Genomic DNA, 16,342 nt, shown 5'->3' with positions numbered 1-16,342 from the left:
GAATTTCACTTTTGTAACTGAATGAACTGTTATCAAGGGACATGGGATAGTGGGAAACAACAGTGTTGTCTCTCCAGAAGTCATTTTAAAAAGCAAGTATTTTATGCGTGAAAGACCTAGACCCAAGCTGGTAGTATGCTTAAACTATTAATTTTGGAAGTTATTGTAATATGATGGAAGCTTATTGAGAATTATCTTTCTTGGGAGAACAATGGACCTTCAGCTATTGAAACTGTGGTGGAATAAGTGAATGCATTCAGTTTAGAACCCCCTCAGACTCTGAGTCACAGGTGGCTTGAAAACACACATGTAAGTTCCTGTGCACAAGCATGGAGTCAGATTCCTGTCATATGTCCTCCACTGCTCTCTGTTGTGGAGAGCCTTTGTGATAATCTGTTGCAGCCCTAGTTGCTAGCATTATGTGTTTTAACACTGGGGGGCCAGGATCTCCCTAGATGAGAGTTTTGAGTTCAGATGGACTATTGCTCAGTTAAATCTTCTGTAATGAATCCAACTGTCATCCAAGTGCACAAATTTTTGACACTAGACAAAGCAGAATGACCAGCTAAAATAGCAACTGGAACTGTCTTTTAACAGCTTCTCCTTTCATTGCTGGAAATTACCTAGGAACCTTTCCCAAGATTAGACATGTATTCTAAAGATATATATTAAAGATATTGAGCTTTATGTTATATATATTAAAGATATTTAGCTTCTGAAATGACTTACACAGAAAAGGAAGAGCATTTAATTTTTAGCAACAATTTTGCATTGCAAAGTAGCTTAAGAAACTGTTTATTTATTCCCTTAGGATAAACATATTGTGTATTTCTAGATTTCTAACAAATGCAAACATTGATGTGATTTAACTCCTAATAGCAGTGTTGCACAGCTCCAGTTGTTTGGCCTATGTATTTTAATACTGATTTTTATTTTTATTGTATTTTTGCAGGACTATTTAACCATTCACAAGTATGGCAATGCAGCCAGAAATGATCTCTGGAACACATTGTCAAAGGTAAAATGCTTTAATCTATTGCACTGCGGGAGAAATAGGAATTTGCTATGGTGTTTTTCTTGGTGAGATCAGGAGTGAATAGTGCACACTGAGATCTTCAAACCACAGAGCAAATATCAAAACTGATGCAAAGAAATTTCATTTGAGTTAGACTAGGAAACCATATTAAAAAGATGAGATCTGCAGCATTTCTATTCTTTGTTATGTTAGAATATATGAAACACATGAAAGTGCTGAGCTTTGGCATTTCCATCACATGCGTCTGTGATTTTGTATGGAGTTAAGATTTTTGTGAAGGACAAAAATATTAAAGCTTCAAAGTATGATGTAAACAGAGAACTATTTACTGTAATATTTGGCATGCTGTAGAGACTTATATATCCAGGTTTGGCTTGAGTTCTAGAACCTGGTCTAGTGCTACACAATGGCTCATCATTTCTAAGATGAGCAAAGTGTCCCTGAATTTCTCCCCTATGGGCCTAGTCTGAGCTAGTCTGAGTCTTCCCCAGAAATAGACTGAGTGGAGGACAATGTGGAGTACAGTCAGAGAGTTTTGACACAGGTACCAGTTCAAGCCATACAAAACATCACTATCTAGTTTTAACCACTGACACCAAAACTAGGATTTAGCTGGAGGTCAAGGCATCTAGACAAGCAGGTGTATACATGTAAACTAGATGTCCAAGATCCTGTTCTTCTCACTGAGTCTTCAGTTGCTGAATCACAGACTTTTAAAAGCTTTTACCTTAATTTATTCTACCTGGCTTCCAGCTGCCAGCTGAGAAGCACGTCTGTTGTAGATACAATGGTTCTGAAAGAATGCGTTGAGTATTTTAGGACATGTCATTTGACACTAGTCAGGAACAGGAACAACTGGACTCCCAGAAATCTAGTCAATATAGTCAGCAGAGCTTAGAAAGTAATTCAGTTGGCTAGCCACTACATGATTTTTTTATAATAAGCCTGAACCACTGACTGTTGACTAGAGACTTGAGATAATTGTTCAAATATAGGCAACTAGTGCCAGATTAGGTACAGTAGGATGTTTAAGACATTCATGTGTGTCTAACCAATTTAGCATCAGATATATGGGGAAATCTCTGCTCTTCTGAAGTGGCTGGTAAAGGTCAAATGTCATTATTCACATACATGTGGGCAACTGAACCAAGTCCTCTGTCTGTACTGACTACTAATGAGAGTTGAGACAAGTGACATACAGTCAGGCTTTTAAATCTGTGTCTTAATCTGTAGCTGAATGTCACCACAAGAAATCTTTCTTTCCAGCCTCTGTTAAAGCCTCTGGGACAGTTCTGGGCCATGGGAGGTCAGAGGAATGAATGTTGTCTTGAAAGAACAGCAGAATCTGCAGCTAATGAAGTGGAACAAAAATGAGACTGTATTCTGGTCCATAACCACTGTAGCTATACTGTATGCTCATAGCTACTGTTGCAGCTAATAATTCTGTTTGCCTCAGTTGTAAATGCATTTGTTGCCAGCCCCTTTGTTCCTAGGGCAGTGCAACTGCAGCTTCAGTTCTGAAGACATCTTCTGCTTGTATTCATCAGAGATTGCTCAGTCTGTGGTCTTGGACTGTTCGACAGCTAGGAGCATGTCTGTCACTGCAGAACAAATGATGCCTCCTTCTCCTCATATGCAGTCTCATCTCCCACGATGCTGTAGTATCTCTTTGTGTTTCAGACAAAAATCCACTTGTAAAACAGCCTTTTTATTGACATATGGAATCAAATATGAACACATTAGTCCTCCATGTGTTCTAACAGGTGCAGTTTATGAAGCAGCAGGGGATATCTTGGTATACATAGCCTCACTTTGGATATAAGGGACAGTATTTTCAAATAACTAGTCATTTTGATTTTCAGAACAGAGAAGCACTATATTTTTAGAAATTAAGGCCCTTCAAATATGCCTTATAATAAGTGCCTAGATCAACTAACATTGTGTCTTTTTTAACCTTAGCTGGTTAAGAATAGCTACCCTGTATTTCTGTGGCCCTTGTTAAAATCCTGTAAAGCAGGTTATTTCTTCTGTTTCAGCAGATGTATTTGAATGATGTGGAAAACATGACTTTCTGACTGTCACTCTCCTCTCTGTTAAGATTACTCAACATTTATTTTAAAGATACACAGAGCCTTAAGTTCAATTATGTAGTGAGAGCCTTAAGTTCAATTATGTAGTGTCTGTGTGTTGGGTGTAAGTGTGTGTGTGTGTATCTGCATACATGTGTGATGGTTATTTTACCCTCCAAAAACAGTTTTGATCCTGGGACAAAAAAAAAAAAAAGGTTTTACATATTAATACTGCTTCAGTGTATTGAAACTTTTCTTTTTTTTCCAAGGCTTTAAAAAGGGTTGGAAAATCTGTAAATATCCAAGAGGTAATGGATCAGTGGACACTACAGATGGGTTATCCTGTTATCACTATCTTGGGAAATGAAACTACAGACAACATCATAGTCATCTCCCAAGAGCGTTTTGTTTATGACAGTGATACTAAACCCAAGGATCCTGCCCGTGGGGACACCAGGTACTTGTATTTCTCAATTATTATCTTTCAAGATGCAGTAGTTGTTTAAGTAAGTATTTTATATGTGTAGTTTTATGCAAATGTTTTTTTTTCGAAATCTTAGCTTTGCTTGGGGTCAATAGCCTGTGGTGATACTTTAATTTGAACTGTAGTAAAGTTGAGGCTAATTAAAAGAATTGGAAAAAAATCCCCAGTTCCATTCTGACAATTCTCTGTGGCAGTGTCTTGCATCACTCATCTATTTCCTCCTCTTTTCTTTTGATTTTTTCACATTCCATGAAGTAATTTGGAATGTGATTGGTAGGTCTGATAGCTCTTAAGAAATTTTGTGGAATGAACCTCTTGACACTCATACACTGCGTAGGCAGATGTAAATATATATCAGCTACAGACCTTGCTTGACTTGGGAAGGAGTCAGGAGCTGAACTGGACCTCTGTAGAAGGCAAGGGGTTCCAGCTCTTTCATTTTTGGAGGCAGCTGAACTGGTCCTATAGGAACTGTTACACTGTCTGAAATCAGCGTCCCTGTCTCCACGCCTTTTCCATTTATTAGATTGTTTTGTTCCTCCTCCCATCTGACCCTATATGCTTCCTTCATCCCAAAGACAAGATAACGTTCCTGCCTGATCCTGGGGAATCCTCATTGTTTCGAGCAGTTTTGGCATCATATTTTAAGGCCAAGAATAGCCCTTGCTAGCTGATGCTAGAGAATTTCAAGATGGCCTTTGAAGTTTCTGTGTTGACCTGTTCATGCTCAGTGTGAAAGAGGGTACACTATTAACCTGGAATATTCTGTGTTAGTCCAGTAGATATAAATTGTTGAAAAATAAAATTTAATACAAAATTTTGGTTGACATATCTGGAGCTTGTAGAATATTCCTGTTGAAGAAGGCCTAAAAGGATAGTAACATTTACTGGAAAGTATTTAGAAGTTCATTATCTTTTTCTAGAACTTGAATACTATGGAACTCAAACATGACACAGAGCAAATAGTTGTTTTTCCAATAGCTGTATTGGAACAACCTAACAGGGCATTAAGCATCTGTCTAAATTCTGGGCTGAAATTAGTTCCTTTGTGAAAAAGAGATTAAACAACTGAATGTGGACTATTGGAAGTGTTCATGACTCACAGCTCTGCAGCAGGAGAGAAATTCTCCCTTCCTCTCTTGAAAATTTCTTTTGGGCAAGTTTATATATGTGTAATGTAATGCGAGTGGATTTTACTACTCAGAACAGCAATTATTATTTTTTTTTATTTACTAAAACAGATATGTTAAGCCTTCTAAGTGTTGTAGAGACTTTTAAAAATAGATTTTTTAGGTATTCAATATTGATTGAAGTAACTGTTACTGTAATGTATGAGTAAAGACTACTGGGTGTGTAAATGATACCAGGGTGATATGGTGAGTTGACTCTGACTGATAGGGCTTGGCCTTAGCCAGCAATGGGTCTCTCCTGGGGCTGGCAATGGCTTTGCTGAACATGGGGGAAGGTCCTGTTAGCTTCTCACAGAAGCCACCCCTGTAACACACCAAAACCTTCCCATGGAAACACAATACAGGTGAGAATTAGACTTAGTTTTATTTTCATACATGACATTAATTTGTAATTCAAACTGTATGTTGTCATATGTGGAATGGCCAGGGCAATACCACCAGGGAAAATTCTACTGGGTTTCTTAGGAGATTTTATTCACAAATTATATTACAATTCTTGTTTCTAAACATTGGAAATAAGATTTAGTGCTAGAGAGAGCACAGAGAAAGACATCCATGTGAGCCCTGCCAGGAATTTAGTACCCTAACAGTCAGTACAATACATATATGTATCTCCTTTGGCAGGTCTCTTCCCCCTTTGGATTGTTTTTTTTCTATGCTTCCATTTTCTTTTAAGCACAAACAGAAAAGAAACCCCTTGCTCAAGGAAAGCTTTACAGATGGGTTGTTTACTCCAGCCAGTTAGGACACAGAGCTAATTTGCCGCTTCCCGGGTGAAGTTATTTGAAAGTCATGTTCCATAAGTATAAATACCAAAGAACAGGAACCATATATATTTAGCAAAAGGGGAAACTTAACTCTGCCATTCACCTTTCAAAAATCATCCATCAACTTACACTAAAGTCCTATGGCTTAGTTGTAAGTTGGTGTCTGAGTGTTATAACACTGGCCATGCAATTCATCCATGCACTGCCCACAGGCACATGCGGCTGGGTATGCACAATGGTCATGTGTCAATAATGTCATTTCATACCATCAAATTAACTAAAAAAAAGGTTGAGATACTAAGAATAAAGTTAATCTTTTAGTTGGTAGTGACCTAGATATTTTTCAGTTGTTTGGCTATTTTATTTCTTTTTTTTTCCATTGCTGAAGTGACTGTTGCTTCAGTTATTGTGAAAGCAGTAGACCGGGAAAATCACATTAGTGTGTGGTCATTAGATAATTTGAGATGCATTACTCTGTCTTGGTTTTTAATATTGAAAGGGCTGAACTTGGTATGACATGACTCAGTTTTTCTACAGATTCACCAAGGGGAGAGGTAGCACTGCTACCTCTGTAGCACTGCAGTGTTCTGGCTTGTTCTGTGGGTGGCTTTGGTCAGGAGAGTTGGCAAGGGTTTACTGATGTCTGGTGATGAGATATATATATATATATCTCATCAGCATGCAAGCTTTGTGGGTGTTACAGATCAGTGGCCTAATTCACAGTCTAATAAAGTTGGTGCTTGCCTCCCCGGCATGACCCATGAATTTGGGCGTTGGACTCATGTCTCCCTGGGGAGCCATAATAGGCGCTGTAAATAACGGAGAGCAAATGGTATTTATGCCACATCTGAGGCCGTGCTCTTGCAGGGCAGGCAACATTGGCTTCCTTATGGTAGTTTATCTATGGATTAATCGTGATGATCATTCTAAACACCATAAGAAGTAGATCTGCACAAAACACAGAAAAAATGTTCAGGTCCAGGCATTTTCAGGAGTTTATAATCTAAACAGACAACACAGTACACACTGGAGGGCTCTAGGGAAGGCTCTTAAAGCATCCATCTACCCGTAGTCTTTTGTTATCCAGAGGTGGGGCTGTAGTTAGGTATGGCACAGCAATAAATGTCAATTCTATTGCTTTCAAAATGATGAGGAGTTTAAATTTTTTGCCTTACTGTAGAAAGAGTCACTTCAGAGTAGGTCTTTCAAATGTATCTGCTGCATAAGAAATGTAAATAAAGAGGCAACTGAATATTTTGGAACCATTGTGGTTTTTAAAGTGTCTTTGCTTTACGCTGTGTATTTATGCAGCAATTAACTGTTAAAAATGAAATGTGCAGCTGCATATTTAATTTTTAACTCTGAAGTCATGTAGAGTAAGACAGAAGCAGCGAGCAGATTTTTCTAAGTGATAAATGATAAAAGTGAAAATTGTTGATACCTTTGGCAGTGGTTGATGCCTAGTCCATTACTATAAGTGTTTTTAATTTTTCTACAGAAGAGAGTGATTACACGTTTTCCAATCTCCTGTATATTTGTGCTCCTTGTCATTATACCTGAAGAAAAATGTGTTTCAAGAGCCGTACATGTAGAAACTGTGATTTATTTCTGTGCATATAATTGACTGTATGGCTTGCTAAGCTCTAGCATTTGGACTGAAATTATAGAAGGGACACAATTTCGCTTCTTTGTAAACTGAGCATAGATTTTACTTGACACTTACACCTTCACATGATCCACTGTTCTTATTTTATATAAAACAAAACTAACAATGAAGACACTGTTTCTAGAAACATCATTCCTTAGAAGGGCTGAAATCACCAACTTTGATTTGAGTGCCAAAGCCTGTGGTTGGTATAATGTTTCAGTAACAATTTCAGCTTTTGCAAGCAAAACTTTGAAACTCCTATTATAACTGTATAATTCATATTCTATCCCTGGATAAAAACCCTTTAGTTAAGTGTAGCTTGGTCCTGGACTCCTGTATACCCATGTGAGAATAGATTATGCCCTTAGTTATAAGCCTCCAGGGGAGAAGGCGATATTCTATCTGACAGGGTTCAGTGGGTTTCCCTGCTTAGAGAAAATGATGATTTTAAGGCAATAGTCTCATCCATCATTACAAAACAGCTCACAGATATGACAAAAATCTTATGAAAAATAATCTGTGGTCTAGACAATAAACTAACCAGTTTTGATGAAATCCATAAACCTTCTATATACTATATTGAAGAGCAGACCAAAGATTTCTGGTTGTTTTTGCCCTCTGAAAATATACAGAGCTTGTCTCTGTAAAAGTCAAGACGTAACCTTTCCAATGTTATCAAAATAATTAAGTTAATGTTGCTGGAATAATATTCATTTATATGGTGTCCTTATCAAACATGCAGTTTGCATAGCTAATCTTTGCTTGTTCAGGACAATATCCTGAAGGGGAATGTCTTGCTAGGCACTGAAGACAGTTAGATGTGGAAAGAGAAAAACAGGAAGATGTACAGATTGGGATATGGACAGGATATGCATGCATGCTGTGGCGTGGTAATCCGGAGTGCCTTTCTCTGTGTAGCTGTGCTGGGGAAAATTCAGTTGAACAGTGCAAGCCATGGACATGACCAGCAAAACCAGAGCTGTACAGACCCCTGGGTCTAACACCCTGTAGTAATTGCCACAGCTGAAAGGCTTTAGAGTGGGCTGCAGAGCTGCTCAGCAGACACTCCAAGATGAATGATTAACTGCAGAATTTATTTCCCTTCAAGTCTCTTCTGAATTTCCTAGACAAAGCTCCTTTATTTATTCAGGCTTTGCAGAAAAAGGGCTGTGCTTGTCCCTTTACTGATAATGATTTTCATAGTGAAAGCATTGCTGTGCTTGGGTATTGCCATGTGTCTTCTTACATAGTTGTATAGCATTATTATTTGAGCAGTTATGGGGAACTTACTCTGTCCACTTACCAGCTAAGGAGCTGGTTAAACACAAACCAAAATGTTAGGAGCACAAGGGAGCACAATGCTGATTAGTATCTTTGCTATGTTCTTAGAGCAATTGCAGATTAATGTAGCATATATAGTATTAATTATGTAATAAAAAAGGACCATAATATGGACAAATATTGTTCCATAAACTGAGAAAAGAGGGCTAACAAAATATAAATAGAAAGCAAAGTGCTCATTTACCTCCCTGTCTCTGAGAAATATCCTCTCATCTTCCATTTTCTCGGGTCCTTTGAGTGTTCTCTTGTTATGCCTTTCATCTTTACTATACCTGAAATTGTGCCTGTATATTTTCTTATAAACTCAGTGTTTCTAAGAGAAACAACTATTGTGTTGTTACCTAGGGAGTGGGTGTGGTACCCCTAGTGACCTAAATGTCTCTCTGCTGTAAAGGTGATGAAGGGAACAGGCTCCAGGAAAGAAAGGTACCAGTGTATTAGGCACAGAGAAAATGGAATTAACAGGAATGAGATGAAAAAAATCAAGAGTCCTCAGTGGATCACAAAACTCTGTGTGAACACTGCCAGATATTGATTTAACAATTTTTTTTTTAGCTAGTCAAGCAGGGACTTGAAAATACTTGTTCTTGCAGAAGAGTGGGAAAGCGTGGGGTGTTCCCTCTCTTGAAATGCACACTGGAGTAGAGGCCAGCTCTGTGACACCAATAGATCTTGTCCTTTGATGTGCATAAGGACAGTCCTTAATCCCAGCAGCCTGAGAGAGGACAGTGCTGTGCTCAGTGCTGCTTCTCCATAGGAACAGGCACAGGGGCTGCCTTGGTGAGTGACCTGGAGCAAGCCTGCCTGCCTTGGGCACGTGATGGAACATTGCTGTGTTTACTAGCCCAGCTCTTGGGCTGTGTGCTCCCTGTTGCAATAGGGTTTTTTCTTTTCTGTAAAAGCCACTAGAACATCCTGGTTTTTTGTCCTGCTTTTTCATTTTTAGAGGCTTTTCTGATTGTTGCATTTTTAAAAAAATCAGAATAGAAAATACTCTTAAAATCTCTTCCAGTACATATCTGTGGTAGTGTCTCCAGCAAGATTATGCTGCTATCAAAGACAGCAGAAATGCCAATTATAATTTAACACTTCATTTCCAAAACCATTTCACAGCTTCTATTTGCAAGAACATCTTCTCACTGGGAAACTTCCAGGACACTCTGGTGTGCAGTATACAGGCAACTTTCAGTGTTAGAATTTGCAGAATGCTAAAGAAGACAAAATTAGTGTGTTGTGTCATTGCTTCCTGTGTGGTGGCCGCACTTATATCCTGATAGAAGTTAGGCTGACAGAGAAAAGCTGCTGTTGTATTTTATTGTCAGTGCAGAATGTGCCACTTTCCTCTTCTTATTTGCTAACATTAACTCTCAGGAATTGCTAGATACCCAATCTAGTTAATTGACTCACATTAATTAAATCAATTTCATGCTGAGGAAAGGAGCATGTACTTGAGGGCAGTGCTGTTTTAGTATAGAGTGGAGTCTTCGGGAGATGAAGAGGAGAATAAGGATAGAGGTGCTTGGAAGGAGCTGCTTGACCTGTAGGGGGTAGGAGACGTAACATGGCATGGCAGGGTGCAAGTGTGAGCCAAAGTTGGAGCATTAAAGTTATGTGGCTGGAATAGGCAAATATGGAATAGGGAAATGGAAAAGGGATTTAAAGTGAGGGCTTTAGTGAGGGAAAGACCAGACTGGGGAAGACCCAGACAGCATTGGCAGAGAGAAGTTTTATAGGAGGGATGAGGTTGGATAAATGGCGTATTTTGTCGGCTTTGGAAGAATCTGAGATGTGAGTTCACCATTGTAGATCAGAGGATAAAACTTCTAACATGCTCCATTTTTAATATCTTCTTCCTCCTGCTTTTTGAAGTTACTGATAATGGCTTTCTTTTCTTATCCCTTTGCATGAGCCTTTACACTCAATATTAGAATCTTGAGTTTTATGGAGGAGATACTTTGGTAGGGGATTCTCAGGAAGTTTACTGAGGAAAGAGAAAACATCATAGGAATTATATTTTAATCTTGCTTAAATTCACAGTATTCAAAGGAAAAATCAGAACTGAGCACTGGAATATGTTGAAAAAATTTGGTACTAAGTCTCTGAGAACATACTGGAGGACTGTAAACATAGCTGAAGTGCTGTCTCTTACTCCTGTGGATCCTTCTCAGTCCATAACACATCCTTGTGCTCTGCTCAGAGAAATCTCAGATCTGTGCTCTGGTCAGGGGGTTATGCTTCTGGGTGAAGGACGGCACAGACATGGGGTTTGCATGATCAGCACTTTGTGTGCAATTCTGCAAGGGTGTTTTGCACTGGTTGAAGGCAGAACAGAGGATGTTGAAGAGATTGAGAGCCTTTATTCCAGGGTAAAGCGGCAGCTCTTGGGACAGACACTTAACACTGCTAAAGCTTCTTTGTGTCCATCTATGATTCAGCACTCAGAGCTGCTTGTCACTTCTGAAAATGAAGCCTTTTGTGTTTTAGTTTAAAAGGTACTGTTAGGCAGGGAGGAAAAAGTGTGTGCTAACAAAGAATTTGTAGTATTGGTTCTTTGCCTGCATCATTTTTCTAAATTTGGTAAGGTATGCTGCCAGCACTGGCACTGAAATGAGTCAGTTTTAGATGGCTTCACAATATTCATAATAGTCTCATTTATAGTTTATTTTTGGATGAAATATTTAGCTAATATTAAACAAAATTTTATAGAAGGTTTAGTAATCAGATAATTATATTAGCTATGCTATGTTATGTTATTATCAGACAATGCTTTTTTCTTTTCCTTCAAATTTGGTAATTTAAATCAAATTTAGTAATTTAAATTACCTTGTGTCTACCCTTAAAAAAAAAAGGATAATGAAGTTTAGACAGGATGGCTGAAGACATACAGCTGTTTTCTAACAGAATATGCAGGTTGTCATCTTAAGGCAGACCCACAGTGCAGAGCCACACAGGTGCTCTTTCAAGCTAGGGCTGCTGCTACAGCAGTGAATCTTTTTTATGTCTGAAACTTTGTGTTGTCATTACATTGGTAAGGGCATTGTATTTTGCATAATACTCCTGGAAAATGTATTTTTTTTCCCTTTTCCTGCTCTAGGATTTACTTATTGCCAAAAATTATTCCAAAGACTCTTGCAAAATCCAGAGGAATTAGGACTCTGGCAGAGTAAAGGAAAACCACAAAATCTGCATCTTTAATACATTGCTATTAAACATGTTAATCACTGTTATGACTACAGATGAATTATAGTGTCAATTATTGTTTTAAAATAAATGCTTCTAAAATTCATTCCTCTAAAATACATTCCAGCAATCCTGTACTGACATTGGACATATTATCTCTCCATATATTTGTATTTAGGTCCAAATACAGAAAAAAACCCAAACAATCCATCATCCATTGTATAAGTAGTTGCTCTTAGAAGCAGCTGTCAACCTTTCCTTTAGAGTATACTAACATGATTGCATTTTTAAATAATGTTGCTAAATGAAAGCATATGTAATAGACAAAGATATAAAATTAGCAGCTGTATTGAGGCAGACCTGCAAATAAAGAAGCTTAAAATCAGAAGCAAGTCATCCTAGATGTGCTAGCCTCTTTTGAGACTAGAATATGATCTTTCTAGTCACTCTCATGCAATTTTAAATATTTCTCCAAACCATAAAGATTATTCATAGTTTCCTTCATGTGTGCAGCTAAGTATAATTTGTGTTCAAAATTATAATAGGTTCACAATTCCAAATACCTTTCAAATCCCAGAGTTTTGCTTCCCTTTGAAATATACATTATCTATATTCAAGTGCCCATCCAATCAAAGCCTTAGACAAAGTAGGTAAATCTTAGTAGTTAAGAGGCAAGACTGCTCTAGAAATTGATTACTGTTCATCCATGAGACATCTTCTGAGTTCACTTCTATTAAAAACCTGAAATGCTCTTCAAAATCTGACACCTCAGCTGTGAATCCCATTCAGAGCCACCTGGTGGTGGAGCCATTATCTGCCTGGCAGCACCTATCATGACCCGACCCTGTTGGGTTGTTCTGGATGGTAGGTTGGTCTGGCTGAAAAATTTAATCACTCCATAGTTGGGGCATTAGGAAGAAAGAAGAGAAGAACTGATACAAAAAACTCAGGTGGATTTTGACTGTGTTTGGCTTAGATAGTAACAAGAAGACCAATAATTTCTGAGTAATACTGTGTGCCTCACTTGGAATTTTGTTACCTGCTTACACAATAGTGTAAGCATATTATATTGCACCGTACATTCACTGTATCTGGACTCTTGACTGAAAAAATTAGTCTGTATTACAGCCAGATAGAGCTCCTTAAAGACAATGCTGGAGCACTGTCTTTAATTCAGAGTCCATCAAAGTCCACCAAAATTTTGTAAAGGAGCACAAAACTCCTGACCAGCATAGTGTAGAATAATCTTAGAATAAGCATTTCCACAACCTTTTTCTTCCAGTCTTTTTCCAGTTGCTAATGTAGTCGGTGTTATTAATTTCTCTCTCTTTCTCTTTTTTTTTTTTTTCCTTACCTGACCTTTTTATTGTTGACCAGTCTGTTAGTCTTGGGTGAGGGCAGAACCCCTGTAACCCCAGAATCCTGATGTCAGCACCATTTCCTTTCCTCATTTTGCTTAAACCCAGCAAACTGTGGATCCTACAATTAATGTGGTGTGTATCACTATTACTGTGCCCTGCTGTTTCATTTCTGCGCTGCACACAGTGTTGCAGGCAGAAATTGTCTACCTACAGGATTTGTGAAAGTCCTGTCCATTTCAGACATCAGGAGGCCTTCTTCTGTTTGTATAACTAAGATACTGTCCTTTCTGGTTTCAAGTTAGCTGACTGCAACCTTTTCCTTGATGAAAGAAAAAGTCTGGTGTTGACAGCTTTTTCATGCTCCTTGTAGGGGAATTCAGCTTAGTCAGTTGCCTTTACCAGTGTTTCTCATGTGTTTCTCACTGTTCTTTGTATTAAACTCCTTGTTCTCAATTTGAACTCAGGAATTAAGGTCACACTGGGCATATGCAGATGACCAGTGAGTACCTCAAGCTATGTTAAGGGGATCTCCGTTATTTCAAATAGTTATTTTTTATCAATCTTTCATTTCTATTTGTCTTTGCTACAAAGTTAGTGAAATCTTCCCTTCCTATCTGCCATCTTCCATGCTCACAGGGTACAAGGAATCCCTTGACACACTGTCTCAGTGTAGGAAGTGTAATAATTGTGAAAGAGGGAATAACATCTTCTGTTGTGTTATGCCTCTGGGCACAGCCTGCAATCACTTTACTGGCATGTATTAAATCTAATGAAATCTCTGTGTTCCTCGGTCTTTTGAGAATGATACTCACAACATGAATATATTGTCAGCTCCTTATACATTAAACTGAACTAACACTCTTGTAGAATTGCACTTAATAAAAATGTGTGATTTCCTGTGATACTCACATGAGCTTTCCCTGGAACCTGAATTACTCCTTACTGAATGAGATACTATACTATATAATAACCTGGGAAAATCTCTATGATACTTTTAAATTGTCTTTCCCAACACAATCTTTCAAGAAAGTGTGGCTTACAAAATTGTATCCTACTGAGTTCTGCTCCTTGTACAATCTTTTTCTGTAGTAGGAAGCTCTGAAGCTGTTCTACTGTTTAATAGCTTTCACTCCTATTCCACTGACCACCTTACACGTGCTTGTGCTCTCAGCGTAGGATGAAACGCTTCCAGGTATCACTGCAACAAGGCTCGTGATTTTATAGATTAGTTGAATACACCATAAGGTTTTCTGTTAACAATTTACCTTTGAACTTTCACAATCTTAACAGTGAAAACAAAGGCTTTCTTTTGGCTTGTGTTGTGGTTCATCCTCAGCCATCATCTGAGCCCTACACAGCCACTTGCTCACTCCCTGCGTTGGGATGGGGGAGAGAATTGGAGAAGTGAGAAAACTTTGAGACAAAATCAGGTTAAAAGGGAAAGCAAAAGCTGCATGCACAAAGAAAACCAAGGATTTTAGTCACTGCTTTCCATGGGCAGGGAGGTTTTCAGCAATTCCCACGAAAGCCAGGCTGCATCATGCTTGACAGTTACTTGGGACTGTAGACAGACAAATGCTGTGATGTCCCTCTTCCTTCTTCTTCCCCCAGCTTTATATACTGAGCATGAAGTCACATGGTATGGAGCATTCCTTGGGTCACTTGGGGTCTGTTGTCCCAGCCATGCGTCCTCCCAGCTTCTTGTGCACTCCAAACCTCCTTGCTGGTAGGGTGGGGTGAGAGACAGAAAAGGCCTTGGTGCTGTATAAGTACTGCTCAGCAATAGCTAAAATATCCCTTTTTTATCAAAACTGTTTTCAGTAACAGTCAAAACAATAGCCCCTTACCAGCTACTATGAAGTAGTAGTCCAAACCTTGCTAATCTTGCTAATAGAAACTGTACTTGTCTTGGCAAGAAAAGTGAGAGATCCCTACTGTCTGCCTTCTCTACCGATTTAGTATCCAAATATCACACAATCCTTTATTTAGTTTGTTACCAACTTTTCTATGCCTTTTAATTTGTAATAAGCATTAAGGTCATTAGCCAGAAACATCTGCAGCCATCCATCTAAATGCTTCTTTTACTTGCCACTATTTGTATATGTCTCAGATATACAAATATATCTGCCAGGATCAGTCAGGTATTTAACTGAAGTAAAAATACAAATCTTTAAATCTTAGTTTTTGTTCTGTGAAATTTACTTACTTTCAAAAGGTCAGATTTTCTCATTACTTTGCTTTTGTGGCTTTTTTGTGTCTGAAATCAAAGCATATGAGTTCATGTAGATGACTCATAACAATATATTCCCTTGATAAGAAATGCTAATGTCAGCATCCTAACCTGTTCAGGGAATCACCAGTGTTTGCAAGGGCCACACTGGGAAACTGTTCCCTTCTCAGACTCAGGGCTGCTCAGCTGAGCATATGTGTTTGTGCATGAGACTTCAGGATTTCCATCTGGAGAGTGCTGAGAACAGGAAACTAATGCCAAGGAGTTGTTTCTGATCTTCAGCCACTCTGGATGTACCACGCTGTTATCTTTAACTAAAGAGACAGAGTTAGCATTTTGGGTATTAAGTGGGTTAAAATAAGGAGATAGGTGTCTTAACCAGTCAGTTTTAATCTTGGATTTTCTTTTTTATGGTTTTTACTCTTAAAACTATTTTTATGCCTCACTTCCTCTCTGTGTTAAATAGCTTTAATCATATCCCTCAGTGATATGAGATTTCAGATTGTTATGCTCTCAAAATACTTAACAAAGATTAGTAAGTGTTACCAATGCACAAGAAATGGATTCCCATCCCACAGAAATTTTCAACATATCAAAACATTTCCCTGCACTGAATCAGGACAAAACTCAAAGCAAAAATTGGGGGAAAATTGGTTTAGAACATTAATTTCAATTCTGTAATTTAACTACCTTATATTTTAGTTTCAATAATTCCAACTTCTCCCTGCAATTTTTTGAATCAGCAAACTGAAAGTTCTTCTTTAAAACAGTACTTATAAAATGTTGCAGCAGTGCCTTTTTAAAATGCTGTGTTCAAAAATCTGTGCTGAATCCTTCTTTTTCTTACAAGCAGCTTGGTTTTGAAAATTTGCCTTTTTCACTTAGAAATGAAAAAATTCATAGGGAAGCTCATGTTTAATTATGGAATGTCTCTTTGTCAACACTGAGTGGATGGAAAGGCCCATGTAGTTGCTTGCATGTGTGACTGGTGCCATTCAAGGTGCCATCAGGTATCTTACTTTACCTTGTGCTGCCA

At 38.2% G+C, this 16,342-nt stretch overlaps 1 protein-coding gene across 1 annotated transcript in view; it reads left to right on the top strand.

Annotated features, from left to right (window-relative positions):
* TRHDE (thyrotropin releasing hormone degrading enzyme) overlaps positions 1 to 16,342 on the top strand; it is a 205,094-nt gene that overhangs the window by 128,779 nt on the left and 59,973 nt on the right. The window contains exons 8-9 of the mRNA XM_058805431.1: positions 953 to 1,018; positions 3,375 to 3,562. Of these exons, the coding sequence (XP_058661414.1) occupies positions 953 to 1,018; positions 3,375 to 3,562 (254 nt within the window). The remainder of the gene's footprint in view (positions 1 to 952; positions 1,019 to 3,374; positions 3,563 to 16,342) is intronic.

This window comes from Ammospiza caudacuta, chromosome 5 (assembly GCF_027887145.1).
Source record: "Ammospiza caudacuta isolate bAmmCau1 chromosome 5, bAmmCau1.pri, whole genome shotgun sequence".
NCBI lineage: Eukaryota > Metazoa > Chordata > Aves > Passeriformes > Passerellidae > Ammospiza > Ammospiza caudacuta.
Note: the sequence above shows the minus strand (reverse complement) of the source record. Positions and strands in the feature narration are given on the sequence as shown.